At 40.1% G+C, this 25,792-nt stretch overlaps 1 protein-coding gene and 1 pseudogene across 2 annotated transcripts in view; one reads left to right on the forward strand and one right to left on the reverse strand.

Moving 5' to 3' along the window:
- The window catches only part of SLC25A32 (solute carrier family 25 member 32), a 56,162-nt gene that overhangs the window by 24,577 nt on the left and 5,793 nt on the right, over window positions 1–25,792 (forward strand). Inside the window, exons 2-6 of the mRNA XM_082674553.1 lie at window positions 17,980–18,130; window positions 19,964–20,049; window positions 21,335–21,495; window positions 21,871–21,984; window positions 22,365–22,510. Of these exons, the coding sequence (XP_082530679.1) occupies window positions 17,980–18,130; window positions 19,964–20,049; window positions 21,335–21,495; window positions 21,871–21,984; window positions 22,365–22,510 (658 nt within the window). The remainder of the gene's footprint in view (window positions 1–17,979; window positions 18,131–19,963; window positions 20,050–21,334; window positions 21,496–21,870; window positions 21,985–22,364; window positions 22,511–25,792) is intronic.
- Window positions 10,893–13,262, reverse strand: LOC309835678 (HMG domain-containing protein 4-like; annotated as a pseudogene). Its single transcript has 4 exons — window positions 12,985–13,262; window positions 12,123–12,902; window positions 11,619–11,926; window positions 10,893–11,388 (listed from the first exon to the last, which is right to left on the reverse strand). The product of its transcript is annotated as an HMG domain-containing protein 4-like (transcript).

Genomic DNA, 25,792 nt, shown 5'->3' on the forward strand with positions numbered 1-25,792 from the left:
ACAGTGACAGCTTTACTTCTTCTTTTCCGATTTGGATTCCTTTTATTTCCTTTTCTTCTCTGATTGCTGTGGCTAAAACTTCCAAAACTATGTTGAATAAGAGTGGTGAGAGTGGGCAACCTTGTCTTGTTCCTGATCTTAGTGGAAATGCTTTCAGTTTTTCACCATTGAGGACGATGTTGGCTGTGGGTTTGTCATATATGGCCTTTATTATGTTGAGGAAAGTTCCCTCTATGCCTACTTTCTGCAGGGTTTTTATCATAAATGGGTGTTGAATTTTGTCAAAAGCTTTCTCTGCATCTATTGAGATGATCATATGGTTTTTCTCCTTCAATTTGTTAATATGGTGTATCACGTTGGTTGATTTGCGTATATTGAAGAATCCTTGCATTCCTGGAATAAACCCCACTTGATCATGGTGTATGATCCGTTTAATGTGCTGTTGGATTCTGTTTGCTAGTATTTTGTTGAGGATCTTTGCATCTATGTTCATCAGTGATATTGGCCTGTAGTTTTCTTTCTTTGTGACATCCTTGTCTGGTTTTGGTATCAGGGTGATGGTGGCCTCGTAGAATGAGTTGGCGAGTGTTCCTCCCTCTGCTATATTTTGGAAGAGTCTGAGAAGGATAGGTGATAGCTCTTCTCTAAATGTTTGATAGAATTCGCCTGTGAAGCCATCTGGTCCTGGGCTTTTGCTTGTTGGAAGATTTTTAATCACAGTTTCAATTTCATTCCTTGTGATTGGTCTGTTCATATTTTCTATTTCTTCCTGATTCAGTCTTGGCAGGTTGTGCCTTTCTAAGAATTTGTCCATTTCTTCCAGGTTGTCCATTTTATTGGCATAGAGTTGCTTGTAGTAATCTCTCATGATCTTTTGTATTCCTGCAGTGTCAGTCGTTACTTCTCCTTTTTCATTTCTAATTCTATTGATTTGAGTCTTCTCCCTTTTTTTCTTGATGAGTCTGGCTAATGGTTTATCAATTTTGTTTATCCTTTCAAAGAACCAGCTTTTAGTTTTATTGATCTTTGCTATCGTTTCCTTCATTTCTTTTTCATTTATTTCTGATCTGATTTTTATGATTTCTTTCCTCCTGCTAACTTTGGGGTTTTTTTGTTCTTCTGTCTCTAATTGCTTGAGGTGCAAGGTTAGGTTGTTTATTCGAGATGTTTCCTGTTTCTTAAGGTAAGATTGTATTGCTATAAAATTCCCTCTTAGAACTGCTTTTGCTGCATCCCATAGATTTTGAGTCGTCGTGTCTCCATTGTCATTTGTTTCTAGGTATTTTTTGATTTCCCCTTTGATTTCTTCAGTGATCACTTCATTATTAAGTAGTGTATTGTTTAGCCTCCATGTGTTTGTATTTTTTACAGATCTTCTCCTGTGATTGATATCGAGTCTCATAGCGTTGTGGTCGGAAAAGATACTTGATACAATTTCAATTTTCTTAAATTTACCAAGGCTTGATTTGTGACCCAAGATATGATCTATCCTGGAGAATGTTCCATGAGCACTTGAGAAAAATGTGTATTCTGTTGTTTTTGGATGGAATGTCCTATAAATATCAATTAACTCCATCTCATTTAATGTATCATTTAAAGCTTGTGTTTCCTTATTTATTTTCATTTTGGATGATCTGTCCATTGGTGAAAGTGGGCTGTTAAAGTCCCCTACTATGAATGTGTTACTGTCGATTTCCCCTTTTATGGTTGTCAGTATTTGCCTTATGTATTGAGGTGCTCCTATGTTGGGTGCATAAATATTTACAATTGTTATATCTTCCTCTTGGATCGATCCCTTGATCATTATGTAGTGTCCTTCTTTGTCTCTTCTAATAGTCTTTGTTTTAAAGTGTATTTTGTCTGATATGAGAATTGCTACTCCAGCTTTCTTTTGGTTTCCATTTGCATGAAATACCTTTTTCCATCCCCTTACTTTCAGTCTGTATGTGTCTCTAGGTCTGAAGTGGGTCTCTTGTAGACAGCAAATATATGGGTCTTGTTTTTGTATCCATTCAGCCAATCTGTGTCTTTGGTGGGAGCATTTAGTCCATTTACATTTAAGGTAATTATCGATATGTGTGTTCCCATTCCCATTTTCTTAATTGTTTTGGGTTTGTTATTGTAGGTCTTTTCCTTCTTTTGTGTTTCTTGCCTAGAGAAGTTCCTTTAGCAGTTGTTGTAGAGCTGGTTTGGTGGTGCTGAACTCTCTCAGCTTTTCCTTGTCTGTAAAGGTTTTAATTTCTCCATCAAATCTGAATGAGATCCTTGCTGGGTAGAGTAATCTTGGTTGCAGGTTTTTCTCCTTCAACACTTTCAATATGTCCTGCCACTCCCTTCTGGCTTGCAGAGTTTCTGCTGAAAGATCAGCTGTTAACCTTATGGGGATTCCCTTGTGTGTTATTTGTTGTTTTTCCCTTGCTGCTTTTAATATGTTTTCTTTGTATTTAATTTTTGACAGTTTGATTAATATGTGTCTTGGCATGTTTCTCCTTGGATTTATCCTGTATGGGACTCTCTGTGCTTCCTGGACTTGATTAACTATTTCCTTTCCCATATTAGGGAAGTTTTCAACTATAATCTCTTCAAATATTTTCTCAGTCCCTTTCTTTTTCTCTTCTTCTTCTGGAACCCCTATAATTCGAATGTTGGTATGTTTAATGTTGTCCCAGAGGTCTCTGAGACTGTCCTCAGTTCTTTTCATTCTTTTTTCTTTATTCTGCTCTGTAGTAGTTATTTCCAATATTTTATCTTCCAGGTCACTTATCCATTCTTCTGCCTCAGTTATTCTGCTATTGATCCCATCTAGAGTACTTTTAATTTCATTTATTGTGTTGTTCATCGTTGCTTGTTTCATCTTTAGTTCTTCTAGGTCCTTGTTAACTGATTCTTGCATTTTGTCCATTCTGTTGTCCATTCTATCTCCAAGATTTCGGATCAACCTTACTATCATTATTCTGAATTCTTTTTCAGGTAGACTGCCTATTTCCTCTTCATTTGTTAGGTCTGATGGGTTTTTATCTTGCTCCTTCATCTGCTGTGTGTTTTTCTGTCTTTTCATTTTGCTTATCTTACTGTGTTTGGGGTCTCCTTTTTTGCAGGCTGAAGGTTCGTAGTTCCTGTTGTTTTTGGTGTCTGTCCCCAGTGGCTGAGGTTGGTTCAGTGGGTTGTGTAGGCTTCCTGGTGGAGGGTACTAGTGCCTGTGTTCTGGTGGATGAGGCTAGATCTTGTCTTTCTGGTGGGCAGGTCCACGTCTGGTGGTGTGTTTTGGGGTGTCTGTAGACTTATTATGATTTTGGGCCGCCTCTCTGCTAATGGGTGGGGTTGTGTTCCTGTCTTGCTAGTTGTTTGGCATAGGATGTCCAGCACTGTAGCTTGCTGGTCGTTGAGTGAAGCTGGGTGCTGGCGTTGAGATGGAGATCTCTCGGAAATTTTTGCTGTTTGATATTATGTGCAGCTGGGAGGTCTCTTGTGGATCAGTGTCCTGAAGTTGGCTCTCCCACCTCAGAGGCACAGCACTGACTCCTGGCTGCAGCACCAAGAGCCTTTCATCCACAGGGCTCCTTAATTTGGGATGATTGGTTGTCTATTCAGGTATTCCACAGATGAAGGGTATATCAAGTTGATTGTGGAGCTTTAATCCGCTGCTTCTGAGGCTGCTGGGAGAGATTTCCCTTTCTCTTCTTTGTTCTCACAGCTCCCAGGGGCTCAGCTTTGGATTTAGCCCCGCCTGTGCGTGTAGGTCGCTGGAGGGCGTCTGTTCTTTGCTCAGACAGGACGGGGTTAAAGGAGCCGCTGATTCGGAGGCTCTGGCTCACTCAGGCCCGGGGATAGGGAGGGGCACGGAGTGTTGGGCGGGCCTGCGGCGGCAGAGGCCGGCGAGACGTTGCAGCCTGAGGCGCGCCTGTGCGTTCTCCCGGGGGAGTTGTCCCTGGATCCCGGGACCCTGGCAGTGGCGGGCTGCACAGGCTCCCCGGAAGGGCGTGTGGCTAGTGACCTGTGTTCGCACACAGGCCTCCCGGTGGCGGCAGCAGCGGCCCTAGCGTCTCATGTCTGTCTCTGGGCTCCGCACTTTTAGCCGCGGCTCGCGCCCGTCCCTGGAGCTCTCTCAAGCAGCGTTCTTAATCCCCTCTCCTCGTGCACCAGGAAACAAAGAGGGACGTAAAAGTCTCTTGCCTCTTCGGCAGTTCCAGACTTCTCCTCGGACTCTCTCCCGGCCAGCCGGAGTGCACTAACGCCCTGCAGGCTGTGTTCACGCCGCCAACCTCAGTCCTCTCCCAGCGCTCCGACAAAAGCCGGAGCCTCAGCTCCCAGTCCCGCCCGCCCTGGCGGGCGAGCAGACAGGCCTCTCGGCTGGCGAGTTCCGGTCGGCCCGATCCTCTGCGCTGGAATCTGTCCGCTTTGCCCTCCGCACCCCTGTTGCTGTGCTCTCCTCCGCGGCTCCCAAGCTCCCCCACTCCGCCTCCCAAAGTCTCCACCCGCGAAGGGGCTTCCTAGTGTGTGGACACTTTTCCTCCTTCACAGCTCTCTCCCGCTGGTGCAGGACCCGTCCCTATCCTTTTGTCTCTGTTTAGTTTTTTCTTTTGCCCTACCCAGGTACGTGGGGGGTTTCTTGCCTTTTGGGAGGTCTGAGGTCTTCTGCCAGCGTTCAGTAGATGCTCTGTAGGAGTTGTTCCACGCGTAGATGTATTTCTGGTGTATCTGTGGGGAGGAATGTGATCTCCGCGTCTTACTCTTCTGCCATCTTCCCGGAAGTCCCAGTGAGTGTTTTAACTTCATTGATTTACATGCAGCTGTCCAGCTTTCCCAAAACCACTTGCTGAAGAGACTGTCTTTTCTCCATTGTATATTTTTGCCTCCTTTGTCAAAGGTTAAGTGACTGTAGGTGTGTGGGTTTATTTCTGGACTCTGTATTCTGTTCTGTTGACCTATCTGTCTGTTTTTGTGCCCATACCACACTGTTTTGATTACTGTAGCTTTGTAGTAGTGTCTGAAGTCTCGGAGAGTTATGCCTCCAGCTTCGTTCTTTTTCCTTGGGATTGTTTTGACAATTCTGGTTCTTTTGTGGTTCCAGGTAAATTTTAGAGTTATTTTTTCTAGTTCTGTGAAAAATGTCATGGGTAATTTGATAGGGATCTCATTAAATTTGTAGATATGGCCATTTTAACAGTATTGATTCTTCTAACCCAAGAGCATAGGATATTTTTCCATTTTTCGTCTTCAGTTTGCTTTATCAATATTTTATAGTTCTCAGTGTATAAGTCTTTCATCTCCTTGATCAGGTTTATTCCTAAATATTTTATTTATTTAAAAAATGATTCAGATACATATTTTTTTTCCACTACACATTATTACAAGACACTGAATATAGTTACCTGAGCTATACAGTAGGTCCTTGCTGTTTATCTCTTTTATACATAGTAGTGTGTATAGATTAATCCCAAACTCCCAACTTATCTCCCCACCCCCCTCCCCACTATCCCCTCTGGCAGCCTCAAGTTTGTTTCCATGTCTGTGATTCTATTTCTGTTCTGTACATAAGTTCATTGATAGCATTTTTTTGGATGCTACATATAAGTGATATCATAAGTTTGTCTTTCTCTGACTTATTTCACTTAATGTGATAATCTCTAGGTCCATCCATGTTGTTGCAGATGGCATTACTTCATTCTTTTTTATGGCTAAGTAATATTCCATTGTATATATGTACCACATCTCCTTCTTCCATTCATCTGTTGATGGATACTTAGGTTGCTTCTATGTCTTGGCTATTATAAATGGTGCTGTTATGACCATTGGGGTGCATGTATCTTTTCAAATGAGAGCTTTCTCCAGGTATATGCCCAGGAGTGGGATTGTAGTATCATAAGATAACTTTATTTTTTTAAGGAACATCCATACAGCTCTCTGTAATGGCTGTACCAATTTACATTCCTCCCACAGTGTAGGAGGGCTCCCTTTTCTCCACACCCTCTCTAGCATTTATTATTTGTAGACTTTTTAATGATGGCCATTCCGACTGGTGTGAGGTGGTACCTCACCGTAGTTTTGATTTGCATTTCTCTAATAATTAGGAGTGTTGAGCATCTTTTCATGTGCCTGTTGGCTATTTGGATGTCTTCTTTGGAAAAATGTCTCTGTAGGTCTTCTGCCCATTTTTTGATTGGGTTGTTTATTCTTTTGATATTAAGCTGTATGAGCTGTTTGTATATTTTGGAAATTAATCCCTTGTTGGTTGCATCATCTGCAAATATTTTCTCCCATTCTGTGGGTTGTCTTTTCGTTTTGTTTATGGTTTCCTTTGCTGTGCAAAAGCTTTTGAGTTTAATTAGGTCCCATTTGTTTATTTTCGTCTTTATTTTCATTACTCTAAGAGATGGACCCAAAAAAATATTGCTGCGATTTATTTTAAAGAGTGTTCTGCCCATGTTTTCCTGTAAGAGGCCTTACACTTAAGTCTTTAATACATTTTGAGTTTATTTTTGTATGTTTTGTTAGAGAATGTTCTAATTTCATTCTTTTACATGTAGCTGTCCAATTTTCCCAGCACTCCTTATTGAAGAGACTGTCTTTTCTCCATCGTATATTCTTTCCTCCTTTATCATAAATTAATTGATCATAAGTGCGTAGGTTTATTTCTGGGCTTTCTATCCTGTTCCATGGATCTATATGTTTGTTTTTGTACTAGTACCATACCGTTTTGATTACCGTAGCTTTGTAATATAGTCTGAAGTCAGGAAGTGTGATTCCTCCAGCTCTGTTCTTCTTTCTCAATTGTTTTGGCTATTTGGGGTCTTTTGTGTTTCCATACAAATTTACAAAATTTTTGTTCTAGTTCTGTGAAAAATGCCATTGGTAATTTGAGGAATTGTATTGAATCTGTAGATTGTCTTGGGTAATGTAGTTGTTTTGACAATATTGATTTTTCCAATCCAAGAAGAACTTGGTATATCTTTCCATGTGTTTGTATCATCTTCAGTTTCTTTCATCAACATCTTATAGTTTTCAAAAACAGTTCCTTTGCCTCCTTAGGTAGGTTTATTAGTAGGTATTTTTTTTCTTTTTGATGCAGTGGTAAATGGGATTGTTTTGTTAATTTCTCTTTCTGATATTTCATTATCAGTGTATAGAAATGCAACAGATTTCTGTATATTAATTTTGTATCCAGCAACTTCACCATATTCATGGATGAGCTCTAGCAGTTTTCTCGCAGCATCTTCAGGATTTTCTATGTGTAGTATTATGTCATCTGCAAACAGTGACAACTTTACTTCTTCTTTTCCAGTTTGAATTTCTTTTATTTCTTTTTTCTCTCTGATTGTCATGGCTGGGACGTCCAAAACTATGTTGGATAAAAGTGGCGAGAATGGACATCCTTGTCTTGTTTCTGATCTTAGAGGAAATGCTTTCAGCTTTTCACTATTATGATGTTAGCTGTTGGTTTGCCATATATGGTCTTTATTATGTTGAGGCATGTCTCCTCTATGTTCACTTTCTGGAGAGGTTTTTTTTTTTTATCATAAATGGGTGTTGAATTTTGTTAAAAGCTTTTTCTGCATCTATTGAGATGATCTTTTGGTTTTTACTCTTCAATTTATTCATGTTGTGTATCACATTGATCTGCAGGTATTGAAAAATCCTTGTATCCCTGGGATAAATCCCAGTTGATCATGGTGTATGATCGTTTTAATGTATTGTTGAATTCGGTTTGCTAGTATTTTGTTGAGGGTTTTCCTATCTATGTTCATCAGTGATACTCGCCTATCATTTTCCTTTTTAGCGATTTTCTTTTGTCTGCTTTTGGTATCAGGGTGTTGATGGCCTCATTTAATGAATTTGAAACTGTTACTTCCTCTGCAGTTTTTTGGAACAATTTCAGAATGATAGGTGTTAACTCTCCTCTAAATGTTTCGTAGTATTCATCTGTGAAGCCATCTGGTCCTGGACTTTTGTTTATTAAGTGTATCTTTTCTTTTGGAAGAGTTTGAGAGGGATTGGTATAAGTTCTTAGTATGTTTGATAGAATTCCCCAGTGAAGCCACCAGTCCTGGACTTCTGTTTGCTGGGAGGTTTATGGGTTTTGTTTGGTTGGTTTTTTTTCTATATAGTTTCTATTTCACTTTTAGTGATCATTCTGTTCAGAGTATTTATTATTTCTTGATTCAGTTTTTGTTGGGCTGTATGTTTCTAGAAACTTGTCCACTTCTTCTAGGTTGTCCACTTTGTTGGCATATAATTGTTCATAGTATTGTCTTATGGCCTTTTCGTATTTCTGTGGTGTTGGTTATTTCTCCTTTCATTTCTTAATTTGTTTATTTGTGTCCTCTCTCTTTTCTTCTTGGTGAGCCTGGCCAGAAGTTTGTCGATTTTGTTTATCCTTTCAAAAAAGCAGCTCTTGGTTTTATTGACTATTTCTATTGTTTTTTTAACCTCTGAATTTATTTCCTCTCTTATCTTTATTACTTCCTTCCTTTTGCCAACTTTAGGTTTTGTTTGTCCTTTTTTCTTTTAGGTGATTTGAGATTTTTCTTGCTTTTTGAGGACGACCTCTATTGCTGTGAGCTTCTCTCTTAGGACTGCTTTTGCTGCATCCCATAGATTTTGTATGGTTGTGTTTTCATTGTCATTTTTGTCAAGGTATTTTTAAATTTCCTCTTAGATTTCATCGTTGACCCATTGGGTTTTTAGTAGCATGTTACTTAATCTCTATATAATCTCTATATAATCGTGGGGTTTTTTTCTTTTTCTTTTCTCTTCTCAGTACTCTTTCTGTGGTTGATTTCTAATTTCATACCATAGTGGTCAGAAAAGATGCTTGAAATAATTTTTTTCTTTACAAATATTAAAAATGTGATTTTTAATAATGTAAGTACAAAATTTTATTTCTTTATACAACTGTAATGGGATTTGGATCAAACTGCTAGAATTTATTTAAAAGACAAAATAAAACAATGATATAAAAACTGCAAGAAGGTTTGAATCCAAAGGTTTTCCTCTAACAGTACTAAATACCACAAGGAACAGATTATACAAATGTGTACAAATTTTAAATACAAATACAATAGGGTTGGATTTTAAAGGAAAACAAACAAAAATCAGGTCCTCATCAGGACTTTATTAATGTGTACAAATGACAATGGTAGGATTGACTTCTTTCTGTACTAATCCATGTCTCTGAGGCCCTTCCTTGATACTCTATGTCAAACAGGAAACTGACATGGGTACAGAGGAGGCGTGGGACAGGTGCTAACACACAAACTCAAACCAGGATTTCTGCTCTTCGTGATTTTGGTTCTCAAACATTCCTGTTTCCTTCTGTTTCCCCAGTTAAATCTCAAAACTGCTCTGAGGTGAGAATGGCATTCAGCAGCCAGAATACCTTTAAGAAAAACAGCCCTGTGACCACACTGGTGGGAAGAAAGGAAGGAATTAAATAGGATGCAGGATGGCGGCACTTTCCTCAAAGATCTACTTTGATACTGCGGTGCTCCATCCAGGCCAAGGGAAGAAAGCAGTCACCTCAGAGTCTGGTTTTGACGTGGACTCTCAAACCAAATTTAAAAACAACCCTGAAGCCCTCAACTGTTTTCTTTGGAACTGGGAAGCAAAAATCTGGTTCTTTGGAAATAAGGGCAGCTGGGAATGGTAACCTTCCTTTTTATTTAGTTTCTTGACACTGTTCAGTTGTAAAGAACTAGAATCCCAATATGATTCCTTTCCGAGGCACAGTACCTGAACGTGTAGATGATTTGGAGTTTGCAGAGGAGACCAGAGGAAGGAGGGGAGGAAGAAATGACAAATCTGTATCTTCCACATGCTGTTGCTGGTGGAGGCTCTTGTTTTTAAATTATATATACAGAAATTTACAGGATAAATTAAAATCTAAGAGAGTTTAAAGAGTTAAATACACATAATTAAAACACATCCACACATGCACATAAACAAACCTACATGAGAATAGAGTACTTTTTTCGCAATTTGCTTAAGTGTGGAATGCAGAACACTGTGTATCTGCCCAACAGGGGAGCCAATGAGATGAACCCAGGAATCAGGCTGGGCAAAGCTCACCTTCCACACCCACCAAGCAACTAAGCAGCAGAACTGTGAGCTAAGCTGACGCTGCCAATGGAAGATAACAGCTCTTAGCTCTGCAGACCAAATGCTGTGGGTCAGCTCACAATATAGTCCATTCAGCTGGTGGCATTAACGGCCTTACCCTCTCCAGGGCTCACAAATCTCCTTGGCTCCGACTGAGGCTGCCAATGGTACCAATGATTACAATAAGTTTTGAGACATGGACACTGGTAGAGCAGGAATTCGGATGAAGCCCCCTACTAAGTTCACTTAAGCCATCGCAACAACTTTCAGATGGAATGATGTTATCATCTCCCACCTAGGTCACTTCAAGTTGAAAAGCTTTGTACTTTCAGTTAACTAACGTCTTCCCATAATCTTTCCCGTTGCATTTCAGACTGTAAGACAGGTAAGGCAAATGGTCAGTGATGGGTCTGGAGGTACAATTGAGTTTGGAAAAAAATCACATTTTGGCTGACCTTAAAGCGATGCACTTGACATCCAGAACAAGCCTTCAGCCCCCAAGTTACATTGTTTTTTAAGGTAGATTTATCCACCACGGGAGAAGAAATAATCCCAAGCCCATATTCATACCAAGGTTTCCTCTTGGCTAAACCTTTGCCATTTCATAAAATTATTAAAAGCAAAGTAGTTACAGTCCTATGTATATATTATACATTATATATATATATATACACACATTATGCATATATATAAAAATTTAAAATCTACACCCAGAGGCCAGTGAAGGGATCTGCAACAGTCACATATACACAAGCCAGCAACAGGCAAGATAAGGTTTCTGTCCCAGGAGTCTGCTGTCACGGTCCAGGCATGATGTAAGCAATGTGGTCCAGCGTGTTTGACAAGACCTGTTTGGGACAGCCATTCAACTCAGGTAGTCGTGTGGTCACACACGCTAAGGGGCCAAGCACACAGATGATGGAATCCAGAAGCACTGACAGATTGCCAGACACCGCCACCATGCCCTCGGTTTCCTGCAGGTGGTGTCCAGTGAGGCTCAGGGACTCTCCCAACAGCTGGAGATGAGCGGCCACGTCGACAGGCTCTGTCTCGGGGGCTTTGTCTGGCAAGGCGGGTAATAATAGCATGTTGGTGGGTGCGGATTTCTTCGGGGCGACAGTACTCCTGCAGAGGAAGCTTTCACTTTCATGGAACCTTCTGAGCTGGATGCTTTTCTTTTCACAGTTGTAGCTTCTGCTTTGTTCTGTTTGTGTTGCAGATGCTGAGGTTTTTGCTTCCAAATCAGTTTGTCCTTTTCTGGCAGTTGCTTCCACACCTCAGCCAGTTTTTGGGGGTTTTTTGTGGGGTTTTTTTGCGGTACGCGGGCCTCTCACTATTGTGGCCTCTCCCGTTGCGGAGCACAGGCTCCGGACGCGCAGGCTCAGCGGCCATGGCTCACGGGCCCAGCCGCTCCGCGGCATGTGGGATCTTCCCAGACCGGGGCACAAACCCGTGTCCCCTGCATCGACAGGTGGACTCTCAACCACTGCGCCACCAGGGAAGCCCCTCAGCCAGTTTTTTACTCAGTTTCCCAAAATCTATGCCTAGATGGTCAGACAAAGGTTACACGATACTCCTTAAAGAACACCTGGTAGGCCGACATGTTCTTTTTTGGCTTTTCTTCTCTCTCTCTTTGTCCTTCTCTCTTTTTTTTCTCACTGTGCCTATCCGTGTGGAGGCCAGGAAACGGTGGGGGAGGGGCGGCTGCTCCAGTGTACGGGATGCTGGGCGGAGGGCCGGGCGGCGCTGGGACCTCTCCCGCTGGTGCAGCAGGAAGTCCCGACCTTCTCTTGGACTTGGAGTGTCGCTTCTCTTTATGCTTCTCCTTGTCCTTTTTTTTGTTTTTTTTTTTGCGGTATGCGGGCCCCTCTCACTGTTGTGGCCTCTCCCGTTGCGGAGCACAGGCTCCAGACGCGCAGGCTCAGCAGCCCTGGCTCACGGGCCCAGCCGCTCCACGGCATGTGGGATCTTCCCGGACCGGGACACGAACCCGTGTCCCCTGCATCGACAGGTGGACTCTCAACCACTGCGCCACCAGGGAAGCCCTCCTTGTCCTTCTTTTTGCTCTTCTTTGACTTCTTTTTCTTCTTGATTGCCCAGTAAGAATCATCAATCACTAACTCCCCAGCCTCCAGCTCCCCGCCAGAGGAGGAGCCTGATTCTACTAGAATAGGTTCAAGCCCTGAAAGATCAAGGTTAGCACTGTGGGATTCTGGGAACTGGGAGGCATCAGACCCATAGCCTTCAGGGCCAGGAGACGAACGTGAATCTGAGAATGACTTGTACTTCCTCCAGGCTGTTTTCAGAAAGCTCCGTAACTCGTGTCCTAGGAGTAAAGCACCTTGCTCATCTCAAGCTGACGTCTTAGAGGATTTTTTCACAATTGCTTGTTGAGAGGGGTACTGAAAAGACTCCTCATCAACTGAGCTGCTTCCCTTCTCCTTTGGTGAGAGAATAAGTTTCATCTTTAACCCATCAGGCTCCCAAAGGGTCTGTGTCTCAGTGTTCACATAGAGCAGTTTCATTTTTTTGGATTTGTGGGAACCACCATCCTCCAGGGACAGCTCCCCACTGCTTCTGCTGACTTTCTTCCTGTGGTGTTCCTTTTTACTCTCTGAATGGCTTGAAGAACTGGAGGACATTTCTCCTGTCTTTTGGGGGGGGGGGGTTTGGTGCCTTTTGCCAGAGGGGAAGTGATCCCTTTCAACAGGTCCATAGTTGTGTCAGCAGATTGCGGGCTGGACTTTTTCTTCTGTGACAATTCCAAAGACAAAATATCTGGTGTATCACAAATGAAGACTGTTCTTCTATGCTGAATCTTCCAAAATGCCAGCCCTCCACCTCTCTCCTCCTTCACCCTGGTTTATCGGCACTCAGAACAAGAATCACTGTCCTCCATAGTAGTAATCATCAGAGGAGTGCTTCCTCTTCTTGTGCTTGTCCATCCCCAAGAAGTAAAGTTCACTGTCCTTTAACCTCTTCTTGGAAGAATTCCTCACCTGAGCAGTGATTTCCTCCTCTTCCCTTAAAAAATCTTTGTAAGAACGTTTCTTTTCTTCTTGGCTTTGGCCAGCAGCTAGCCCTATGTCCTCAAAGCTGTGATCACCATCAAAGCAATCTTCACGAGGCTCGCCCAGATCCTGCCTCAGTGCGCTGACTGCCAACATCTTGGAGAAGGAGCGGAAAGCGCAAGCGGCCAGGGAGCCTCAGTCGAGCCCAGAGCGCAGACCTTGAAATAATTTCTATACTCTTAAATTTGTTGAGGCTTGTTTTGTGTCCTCGTATGTGGTGTATGCTAAGGAATGTTTCATGTGTATTCCGAAATACACATGCTTGAAAAGAATGTGTATTCTGGGGTTTTTTTGCATATAATGTCCTGAAAATATCAATTAAGTCTACCTGTTCTATTGTATCATTTAGTATCTCTGTTGCCTTGTTGATTTACTATTTGGAAGATCTTGTCCATTGACGTCAGTGGGATGTTAAAGTTTCCTACTGTTATTGTATTCCCAGCAATTTCTCTCTTTGTTAGTATTTGTTTTATGTATTTAGGTGATCATATTGGTTGCATATATATTGAGTGTAATATCCTCTTCTTGTATTGATGCTTTTATCATTATATACTGTTCTTCTTTATCTTTCTTTGTGGCCTTTGTCTTAAAGTCTATTTTGTCTGATATGAGTATTCCTACACTGTTCTTGTCATTTCCATTTGCATGAATATCTTTTTCTATCCCCCTTTTTTTTTTTTTGGCTGTGTCAGGTCTTTGTTGCTGCGTGCAGGCTTTCTCTAGTTGTGGCAGGTGGGGACTACTCTTTGTTGTGGTGCGTGGGCTTCTAGTTACAGTGGCTCCTCTTGTTGCGGAGCACGGGCTCTAGGCGCGTGGGCTTCAGTAGTTGTGGTGCATGGGCTCAGTAGTTGTGGTGCACAGGTTTAGTTGCTCCGTGACATGCGGGATCTTCCCGGACCAGGGATCGAACCCATGTCCCCTGCATTGACAGGCGGATTCTTTTTTTTTTTTTTTTTTTGACAGGCGGATTCTTAACCACTGCCTCACCAGGGAAGTCCCTATCCCCTCACTTTCAATCTATGTGTGTCCTTCGCTCTAAAGTGGGCAGTATATTGGAGGTTCTTGTTGTTTTTAATCCAATCTGCCACTCTGTCATTTGATTTGAGCATTTAGTTCATAGACATTTAAGGTAAATATTGATAGATAGGGATTTATTCCAATTTTAAACCTTGTTTTCTAGTTGACTTTGTATTTCTTCTGTTTCTTTTTCTTTCTACTTTTTTGGTTTGATGGGTTTTTAAAAATTATGCACGAGTTCTTTTTGGTTTTTGTGAATCTGTTGTTTTTGATTTGTGGTTTCCCTGGTTTTCAAGTACATTAACCCATTACTATATACCTGCTTTAGACTCATAGTCATATAAGTTCAAACACATTCTTAAAAAAAATGAAATCTATGTTTTCTTACTCCCCTTCCCCACATTTTATGATTTTGATGGCCTCTTTTACATCTTCATGTTTATCTGTTTATAGTTATAATTGCTTTCACAAAAAACATTTATCTTATTTAAATGATTTACTTTCCAATTGTGATTCTCTTTCCTTTAGATTCTTGCTTTTTTTCTATTTAGAGAAGACCTTTCAATATTTCTTTTAGCATAAGTTTAGTATTGCTGTATTCTTTTAGTTTTTGCTTGTCTGGGAAATTGTTTATCTTTCCTTCTATTTTAAACAGTAATCCCACTGGGTAGAGTATCCTAGGTTGTACGTTTTTCCCTTTCAAGACTTTGAATATATCTTGCCATTCCCTTCTGGCCTGCAGCATTTCTGTAGAAAAATCAGCTGATAGCTTTACAGGAGTTCCCTTGTAATCAACTTTTTTTCTCTTTCTACCTCTAGAATTCTCTCTTTATCTTTAACTTTTGCTGTTTTAATTATAATATGTCTCGATGTAGGTCTGTTTGGGTTCATCTTGTTTGGGACCATCTGTGCTTCCTGTACCTGGATATCTATTTCCTTCTTTAGGTTTGGGAAGTTTTCAGCCATAATTTCTTCAAATACATTTTTGATCACCTTTTCTCTTTCTTCTCTTTCTGGGATCCCTATTATGCATAGATTGCCATGCTTTAAGTTATCCCATAGGTCTCATATATTGTTTTCATGTGTCTTTCTGTCTTTTGTTCTGATTGGGTGATTTTCATTATTCTGTCTTCCAGATCACTTATTTGTTTTTTGCATTATTCAGTTTGCTATTTATTGCCTTTAGTTCAGCTTTCTTCTTGGCAAATGAGTTTTCTAATTTTAATTGGCTCCTCTTTATAGTTTCTATGTCATTTTTACAGTAATCTGCATTTCTGTTGGTATCCTTTCTTAATTCCTTCAGTATTTTTATTACCTCCTTTTTGAACTCAGGGTCTAGTAGACTGGCAAGGGCTATTTCATTGTTTGTTCTTTCAGGGGAAGTCTCTTGATCTTTTAGTTGCGAGTGGTTTCTTTGTTTCTTCATTTTATTTATATTTCTCTGACTATGAGTTTAGGAAAAACAGTTATCTACTGTGGTCTTGAAAGGTTGTTTTTATGTGGGAGCATCCCTGTGTTGCCTGCGTGAGTCTAATATTTTTGGTGCAAGGGCTGTTTTTAGTATGGATGCCTGCTGCTGCTTTTTCTCAGTGTGTGCTGGCTGTTATCCCCTTGAGAGGGGGTGTGATTGTTGTGGCGGTAACCAGAGCCTGCACTGGATCATGAACGGGACCTCATGTTTGTTCTGTGGTTGTCACAGGCCTGTCAGGGGCAGGGTCTGCTCCCCAGTTGTTGGAGTAGAAGCCCCCATATTCGATTCTAAGCTACAGTGTGAGGTAGGTGGGACTGGATTGCTCCTGCTGGGATAGGAGCTGCTGAGTATTCCTCCTCAGGGGCTGTCCACCAGGAAATGCACTCTGTGGTGTCACCTGTGTGAGCTCGCAAAGTACAGTGTTGTTGGCACTGCCCTCAGCCTTGGGAATGCAGGCAATTGGCCAGGATGTCCCTCAGGTGCTGTGCTCACAAAGCCGCCAGCACAGAGCCACTGAAGTCCAGCACAGGGATCCGCCCATGGGAGCTATGGAATCAGCCCAGACCCCAGCCCCACCTCCGCATGCAGGTGCCCACAAAGCCCACCAGTGCTAACACCAGACCTGCTCCAGTGCCAGTAATATGCTCCACTGTCCCACAGGCACTACACCTTCAGAGCCCCAGCAGCATAAATCCACACAGCTGCTGGGACATGGCTCAGATTTCAGCCCCGCTTCTCAAGTCTGCAGCACTAGGGATCTGCTCAGATTTTAGTCTCATCTCTATGTGTGGGCACTTGCGCACCCCCAGAGCTCCTAGAAGCGGAGCCACACCTGCTGTGAGCACACTGAGAATGAGGCTGCTATGGCGGGGCCCCACCCCTCCGTGTGTGTGTGTGTGTGTGTGTGTGTGTTAACAATGGGGCTTTTATGGAAGATCTGGGCTGCACCCTACACACACCCTGTTGTGGCCCAGACCACACTTCAGTCCCTTTGGGCAGTCTCTGCACAGCCAACCCCAGTCCTCTCGCCCAGTTTGTTCGCTGCAGCCCGTGTTTCAGCACCCAGCCCCTGTGCCATGGGTTGTTTGTTTTTTTGATGTTGAGTGATAGGAGCTGTTTATACATGTTGGATATTAACCACTTATCGGTCATATCATTTGCAAATATTTTCTCGCATTTGGTAGGTTGTCTTTTCGTTTCATCAATGGTTTCCTTTGCTGTGCAAAAGCTTTTAAGTTTAATTAGGTCCCATTTGTTTGTTTTTGCTTTTATTTCCTTTGTTTTAGGAGAAAGATTCAAAAAAATGTTGCTACAATTTATGTCAAAGAGTGTTCTGCCTATGTTTTCCTTTAGGAGTTTTATGGTATCTGGTATTACATTTAGTTCTTTAATCCATTTTGAGTTTAGTTTTGTATATGGTGTTAGAGAATTTTCTAATTTCATTCTTTTACATGTAGCTGTCCGGTTTTCCCAGCACACTTACTGAAGGGACTGTCTTTTCTCCATTGTATATTCTTACCTCCTTTGTCATAGATTAATTGACCATAAGTGGGTGGGTTTATTTCTGGGCTCTCCATTCTGTTCCATTTCTGTTCCATCCACAGAAAATTACTATGTGTAATTACACATAGTAATTTTCTGTGAATTGATAGTTTATGTAATTAGCCTATAAGTTTTTTAGAGGCTGTTTGTCATTTTCTTATTGATTTGTGAATCCTTTTTGTAAATTAGATATATTAACCCTATACTACAAATTGTTTTCAATCTCTTATTGGCTTGTGGAGTCTTTCATGAAATAGAAGTTATTTAAAATAAGTATTATCTTTTAAACTTCCAAAACAGATTTGAATTCTCCTTATTTAAGTAACACAGAATGTGTGTAGTATCAGTTTTTGTTCTACCCTATCATGTTTTATTAATTTAGAACTTTTGAGAGTAAGAAAACAATGGGATTTTCTACTTTCTATTCTGATTTGTGTGTGTGTGTGTGTGTGTGTGTGTGTGTGTGTGTGTGTGTGTGTTGGTGGGGACTGTGGCAAGAGAATTTCCAGGAAAGTTTATCCCATTCTCTACATTTGCTTTATCGCTCCTCACATCTTTATCCAAGTTTTTATTGAGGGTATACTACACACTTAAAACTTAGATAAATATATGAATTTATTAATTTAAAAATATCAAATCCTGGAAAATAATTTTATCTACCTAAAATTTTTTTCTTTTGAATTTACCTCCTTTCTGTGATTGATTGTATGATATCTATATGTTTATATATAATTCAGAGCTAGAACTTTGCTCCCACCTAACTCTTTGTATCCTTTACTGCAGTGAGTGATGGATTGGAACTGAGACCGAAATATAAAGGAGTTTTGCATTGCTTGACCACCATTTGGAAACTTGATGGACTACGGGGACTTTACCAAGGAGTAACCCCAAATGTGTGGGGTGCAGGCTTATCCTGGGGACTCTACTTTTTCTTGTGAGTAGGTCTGGGAGATTTTACAGTAGTAAATAAAAAGGAATTTATGTTTTTAATGATTTTTTTAAAAATCAGTTGGTGAAGCAAGGTGAGTCATTTAATCAGTTTCTCTGCATTGGAAGGGCTAGAAAGAGCAGAATGGCATATTAGTCTCATTCTCTGTAAGCTATTATCAGAGGCATTTAGTTTGGAAAAAAGTTATTAATAAGAAGGTAAAAGGATGAGATGGAGAAACACTCTTCCAGAAGCCATTTCTGTGAGATGGATTCAGGAAGGTGGCTTCCCAAAATACATTGATTCATAATGAAGTTGGAAAAGCAGAAGAGGACAGATCTTGGAGTCCTCATAAGAACATGTATCACAGGATAGCCCTATGGGAACAGAAAGCCAAAGCCAGTGCATGACTGAAAGAGTCTGAGGCATGTTCTTTCTTACCTCCTATTTGACCTGCTCCTTCATCTTTGTAGCTCATTCATTTCCTCACTCCTTCACTGTCAGGTATCATTACCGTTTGTAATCACTGATATTGGATGCTTACTGAAGAAGCCACAGAAAGCACCTGTGGCAGCCATATTCAAGTTGTTGAGTGTACAAGGGCATGGACACAAAGTATTATCACACCGCAGTGGAGGAGTGCGTGCTGCTCTGAGCTTGCCTCTGATATCTGAAACTGAATCCATGAATGGGGAGGCTTTTGTTTTAATACAGCGCATTTTTAGGAAAACATCAGTACCTGGTATATTTGCCTTCTTCTCTTTTGTGTCTGACATTTTACTTGATCTCTCATAATCTTATGGCAGTATACAAACCAACCTTAAAATATTTCCTAAGTGAAATCAAAATATAAATCAGCCTTAATATTGTTTAAATATTTTTCCTATTTTCAGTTGTAAGACATTCCTAGATGGGCGAAACCGTATGTATAAAATTTATTATGTTAATAATTTCAGAGCTGTGTGGGTTCTTTAAAGAGAGTTTCTAAGGCCAAGCCATGTAAGGTTTATGTGTTGAAATTATCATAAAACAGTATACTTGTTTTATGATAGAATGGATTGGTCAAGTTTGGAAAGATTTATTTAGTTGAAGCCTTCTTCCTGGAGGAAAGTGGAAATTGGAGTTTGACAAAAAAGGTGATTTAACTCCCTTACTCAGAAGCATTTTGTGGCTGTTTTCTGCCAAGTAAAGCGTAAATGTCAGTGTGCCACTCAAGTGTAGCTCAGTTTGCCCTGTCTTCCCATCCACCCCTATAACTTTTGCTCATGCTTGTGTTTCCCTATTGAAACTGCACCCGTCTCTCCTTACCTGGCTCCGTGTTGCCTCCTACACAAAGCCTTCTCTGATCTCAGTAATAGTTCCTGAATCTCTCATGGTACTGTTTGTGTTATCTTTTGTTATGATTTCTTGTGTGCCACTATGGTCCTTGTTAATCTGTTAGGTGGGATCCGTGGAGTGTTTTATGTATCAGAATTGCCAACCACAGTATCTGAACGTAATAGTTAGCTGCCCTTTTTTTGTCTGCCCAATTGCTGCACCAGTATACCCTCCCCCTTCCAGTTTTCCTGTTTGCTGTTTTTATTAATGGTTGAACATGTGATGAAAATATTTTACATATGTATTGCCAGCCTACATATCTGGGGGGAGAGATGGTATAGTCTTACAGTAAACCATTTCCAGTAAATCCATTATTTGAAAAAGGTCTTGTTTTGTAGTTGGATTACGTATTGACTTCTACTTTTGAGGTATTTTTAAGTTACCCACACTTTAAAATAGAATTTACTGCTTTATGTCACCCATTCAAATATTTATACACCTGTTCATGTTTAATTCTTTTAGTTACAATGCCATCAAATCATATAAGACAGAAGGAAGAGCAGAAAGGTTAGAGGCAACAGAATATCTCATCTCAGCTGCTGAAGCTGGTAAGGTAGTGTGTGAAATATAAAACATCAACTTCCAACTTGATTTTCACTTTTGTTCTTTATTTGCTTTTTTTCCTATGAACACCTGAGTTTAAATATGCTCATCTAACTATACTAATCAGTTATCACATGAAATTCCTTAGAAGGCAAGTATTCTGATGGATTACTCTGGATAGATTTCAAGAATTTTACTTGTCTCAAAGGGTATAATATTTAGAAAGGTTACGACTCTCTAATTTAAGATGATTTGGTATAGTGTTTCTTCCATTAAAATATGATTTCAGTTTTCAAATTAAACAATTAAATAGTCTTGTTTAATTGCCTTATGTATGTGTAATATTCAGAAGGAAAAACAAAGTAGGACTCTTAAGTCTTTTAACTCCTACTTTGATACCTTGTTACCTTGGTGGTTTTTTTTTTTTTCTTTTTGGCCGTGCTGCACGGCTTGTGGGATCTTAGTTTCCCAACCAGGGATTGAACCCACGTCCTCGGCAGAGAAAGTGCTGAATCCACTGGACTGCCAGGGAATTCCCCACCTTGGTTTCTTAATGTTTACTGATTGTTTTTTAAGGCAAGAATTATCTTGCTCATTTTGAATACCTAGCTGCTAGCAGAGACCTGAGTCACAATAGGACTCCATAAATACTTGTTGAATAAAGGACTACTTAGGAAACTTGGCAAATGAGAAACTTAACCATTTGAATTTTTTTTAACAAAATCATCACTATCTGTAAAGAATGTAAATATTTCTTTTGATATTACATAGTTATTTAATTTTTGAGGTGTTGTGGCTACTTTGAGTGGTTTTGAGGAAGAGGGTGATAAAGTTGGGGTGGGTATACGTGTGCACATGCACAGATGATTGAGGTGCTGGATTGCTGGTCCTTTTCCCCTAATCTTCAGCCCCTCTGGGTTGTACTGTGTCCTCCTCCTAAGTATATGTATCTCCTTATCAGCATCTGCTTCCCAGGACCTCGGTCTGTTCTCCATACTAGGCCACTTTGTTTAGGAGCCAGGACATCTTTGCTACCCTCACACCTCAAAGGGAAAGTGTTTCACATTTTCATCACCTTTTAAATTTACTTCTCACTAACCACATGGGGAACTTTTTAAGACCACCAAAAACTATGTCTACCCATTAACCCTAGGTCTGTGCCTCAGGGACCACACCTTGCTGTTGCAGGTACAGCCCCATTCTTTATATAAATGGACTGTTCTTAATTCAGCTTGTCAGAAGTGAGAAAGTACCTGTATGCTGAGTAATATTATTTAAATCTGATTTCAGGAGCCATGACCCTCTGCATTACCAACCCATTATGGGTAACAAAAACTCGCCTTATGTTACAGTACGATGGTGTTGTTAATGCCTCACAGCGGCAATATAAAGGAATGTTTGATACACTTTTGAAAATATATAAGTATGAAGGTGTGCGTGGATTGTATAAGGTAATGAATTGTTATCAATATATTTTAATAGCTGACAATTGTAATTTCCCTTGGCTCTATTGTCTGAGTTCGGAATGACCTGTACTCAGTCCTGAAAAGAAACCAGACTTAGGCAAGGAACAATTTAATGACAACCGAAATCTGTATTGAAATTGTACTTTAAACTGTTTATCCTCATTACCATAAGAAGTATCATCGTGACACTGGTGGGTGTGTGAAGGACTGTCTAAAATAAAACTTTGTTGAGTAACCATTTCTCTAAGTCACACATTGAGGTCACTCATTCCTTACTCCCCTCCCCGGAAGCTGTGGTCCCTTGGAAACTCGCTTAGTTTAGCTTTTTTTTTTTTTTTTTCTTCACTTGTTCCTTTCTAGGGGTTTATTCCTGGGCTGTTTGGAACATCACATGGTGCCCTTCAGTTTATGGCATATGAATTGTTGAAATTGAAATACAACCAACATACCAATAGATTACCAGAAGCACAGTTGGTAAGGTGATACTTGAAAAAACACTGGTATTTATTTTTATGGGCATTTAATAGATGGAAATTTTGTCACGTTTACTTTGGTAGTATTGCTATGATGATAAGTACTGATTCTGCCACTAATTTAATTTATAGTTAAATACTTTACAGGATAATGGCACACAACTGTAAAAAATAGAACCCCATTGAACGACCTTGTTTCAAGAGGGGAAACAGTATTTTTCACTTGTGGATCCACTTCAGTGTTGGTTTCCCTATGTAAATTTTACTTCTATATATATATATATTTTTTTTTTTTTTACTTTTTTTTTTTTTTTTTTTACTTCTATATTTTTAAAGAAACCCTACCTAAAGAAAAACAAATGTTTTCTGTTGTCATTTTAGAGCACGGTAGAATATATATCAGTTGCAGCATTATCCAAAATATTTGCTGTGGCAGCAACATACCCATACCAAGTTGTAAGAGCTCGTCTGCAGGATCAACACATGTTTTACAATGGTGTATTGGATGTAATCACAAAGACATGGAGGTAAGAGTATGTGGTATATCAAAGTGGCTCTTAGGAGGTACCTTGTAAATCTTAAACCGTCCAGTTGACATCATTAGTTTTATAGCAAAGACCAGTGTCTGTGGTGAAAACATGGCTGATGGACCCTTCCTCCCCATATCCCATTTACTCCATAGAAAACCATGAGCCTCGACTTCTTCATCTATAAAATTTGAATATCTAGGTTGACAGAGTTGTTTATAAAAATCAAATGAGATGTGTGAAAGTACCTTGACAAATTAATTAAAATTTAGGTATTATAGAATATTTGAATGGCATTGAACATAGGAAGTCATAAAAAACCTAGTTTAATAGAATTAAGAAGGCCCCAAGGGGGGGGCGGAGTCAAGATGGCAGACTAGGAGGACGCGGAGTTCGTGACTCCTCACAACTAGGACACCTACCAGGCACTGGTGGGGGACCACAGACACCTAAGGGGATGAGAGGAGCCCCCGAGCAACCAGACCCCAGGGAATATTAATCAGGGTGCGGTCTCCCGGAGGTCCTGATCTCGGCGCCAAGACCCAGCTCTACCCAACTGCCTGCAAACTCCAGTACTAGACACCTCAGGCCAAACAACCAGTAAGGCAGGAACACGGCCCCACCCATCAAAAAAGGCAAGACAACAAAAAAATGTTACGAACGAAGGAGCAAAGTAAAAACCTACAAGACCAAATAAATGAAGAGGAAATAGGCGACCTACCTGAAAAAGAATTCAGAGTAATGAGAGTAAAGATATCCAAAATCTCCAAAATAGAATGGAGAAAGTACAAGAAATGTTTAACAAAGACCTAGAAGAACTAAAGGACAAACAAACAGTGATGAACAACACAATAACTGAAATGAAAAATACACTAGAAGGAATCAGTAGCAGAACAACTGAGACAGAAGAGCAAATAAGTGAGCTGGAAGGTAGAATGGTGGAAATAACTGCCAAGGAGCAGAATAAAGAAAAAAGAATGAAAAGAAATGAAAACAACCTAAGAGACCTCTGGGACAACATTAAATGCACCAACATTCGCATTATAGAGGTCCCAGAAGGAGAAGGGAGAGAGAAAGGACCTGAGAAAATATTTGAAGAGATTATAGTAGAAAACTTCCCTAACGTGGGAAAGGAAATAGCCACCCAAGTCCAGGAAGCACAGAGATTCCCAGGCAGGATAACCCAGGGAGAAACACGCCAAGACACAGTAATCAAACTAACAAAAATTAAATTAAAGAACAAATATTAAAAGCAGCAGAGGAAAAGCAACAAATAACATAGAAGGGAATCCCTGTAAGGTTATCAGCAGACTTTTCAGCAGAAGTTCTGCAGGCCAGAAGAGAGTGGCAGGATACATTTAAAGTGATGAAAGGGAAAAACCTACAACCCAGCAAGGATCTCATTCAGCTTCGATGGAGAAATCAAAAGCTTTACAGACAAGCAAAAGCTAAAGAAAATTCACCACCACCAAACCAGCTTTACAACAAATGTTAAAGGAACTTCTCTAGGCAGGAAACACAAAAGAAGAAGCAGACGCGCAAAAACAAACCCAAATCAATTAAGAGAATGGTAATAGGAACATACATGTCGATAATCACCTTGAATGTAAATGAATTAAATGCTCCAACCAAAAGACACAAACTGCCTGAGTGGATACAAAAAGGAGAACCATATATATACTGTTTACAAGAGACCCACTTGAGACCTAGGGACACATACAGACTGAAAGGCAGTGGATAGAAAAAATATTCCATGCAAATGGAAATCACTGGAGTAGCAATACTAGTTTCAGATAAAATAGACTTTAAAATAAAGACTCTTATAAGAGATAAGGAAGGGCACTACATAATGATCAGGGGATTAATCCAAGAAGAAGATATAACAATTATAAATATATATGCACCCAACATAGGAGCACCTCAATACATAAGGCAAATACTAACAGCCATAAAATGAGAAATCAACAGTAACACATTCATAGTAGGGGACTTTAACACCCCACTTTCACCAATGGACAGATCATCCAAAATGAAAATAAATAAGGAAACACAGCTTTAAATGACAGGATAGCCCAGATAGACTTAATTGATATTTCTAGGACATTCCATCTGAAAGCGGACGAAAACACACTCCAGGATAGATCACATCTCGTGTCACAAATCAATCCTCGGAAAATTTAAGAAAATTGAAGTTGTATCAAGCATCTTTTCCAACCACAACGCTATGAGATTAGATTATAGGAAAAAAACTGTAAAAAACACAAACACATGGAGGCTAAACAGTGCGCTGCTAAATAACCAAGAGACCACTGAAGAAATCAAAGAGTAAATTTAAAAATACCTAGAAAGAAGTGACAACGAAAACACGACGACCCAAAACCTGTGGGACACAGCAGAAGCAGTTCTAAGAGGGAAGTTTATAGCAATTCAGTCTCACATCAAGAAACAAGAAAAATCTCAATCTAACCTTATGCCCAAAGCAACTAGAAAAAGAAGAACAAAGAAAACCCAGTTAGTAGAAGGAAAGAAATCATAAAGATTAGAGCAGAAACAAATGAAATAGGAATGTAGCAAACCATAGCAAAGATCAATAACACTAAAAGTTGGTTCTTTGAGAAGATAAACAAAATTGATAAACCTTTAGCCAGACTCATCAAGAAAAGAAGGGAGAGGACTCAAACCAATAAAATTAGAAATGAAAAGGGAGAAGTTACAACAGACACCACAGAAATACAAAGGATCATAAGAAACTATTACAAGCAACTCTATGCCAATAAAATGGACAACCTGGAAGAAATGGACAAATTCTTGGAAAGGTACAACTTTCCAAGACTGAACTAGGAAGAATTAGAAAATACAAACAGATCAATCACAAGTAATGAAATTGAAACTGTGATTAAAAATCTTCCAACAAACAAAAGTCCAGGACCAGATGGCTTCACAGGCAAATTCTATCAGACATTTAGAGAAGAGCTAACACCTATCCATCTCAAACTCTTCCAAAAAACTGCAGAGGGAGGAACACTCCCAAACTCGTTCAATGAGTCCACCATCACCCTGATCCCAAAACCAGACAAAGATGTCACAAAGAAAGAAAATTACAGACCAGTATCACTGATGAACATAGATGCAGAAATCCTCAACAAAATACTAGCAATTCAAATCCAACAGTACATTAACAGGATCATACACCATAATCAAGTGGGATTTACCTCAGGGATACAAGGATTTTTCAGTATCAGCAAGTCATTGTGATACACCATATGAACAGATTAAAGAGTA

The sequence above is a fragment of the Grampus griseus genome (assembly GCF_964374135.1).
Source record: "Grampus griseus genome assembly, chromosome: 17".
Classification (NCBI taxonomy): Eukaryota; Metazoa; Chordata; class Mammalia; order Artiodactyla; family Delphinidae; genus Grampus; species Grampus griseus.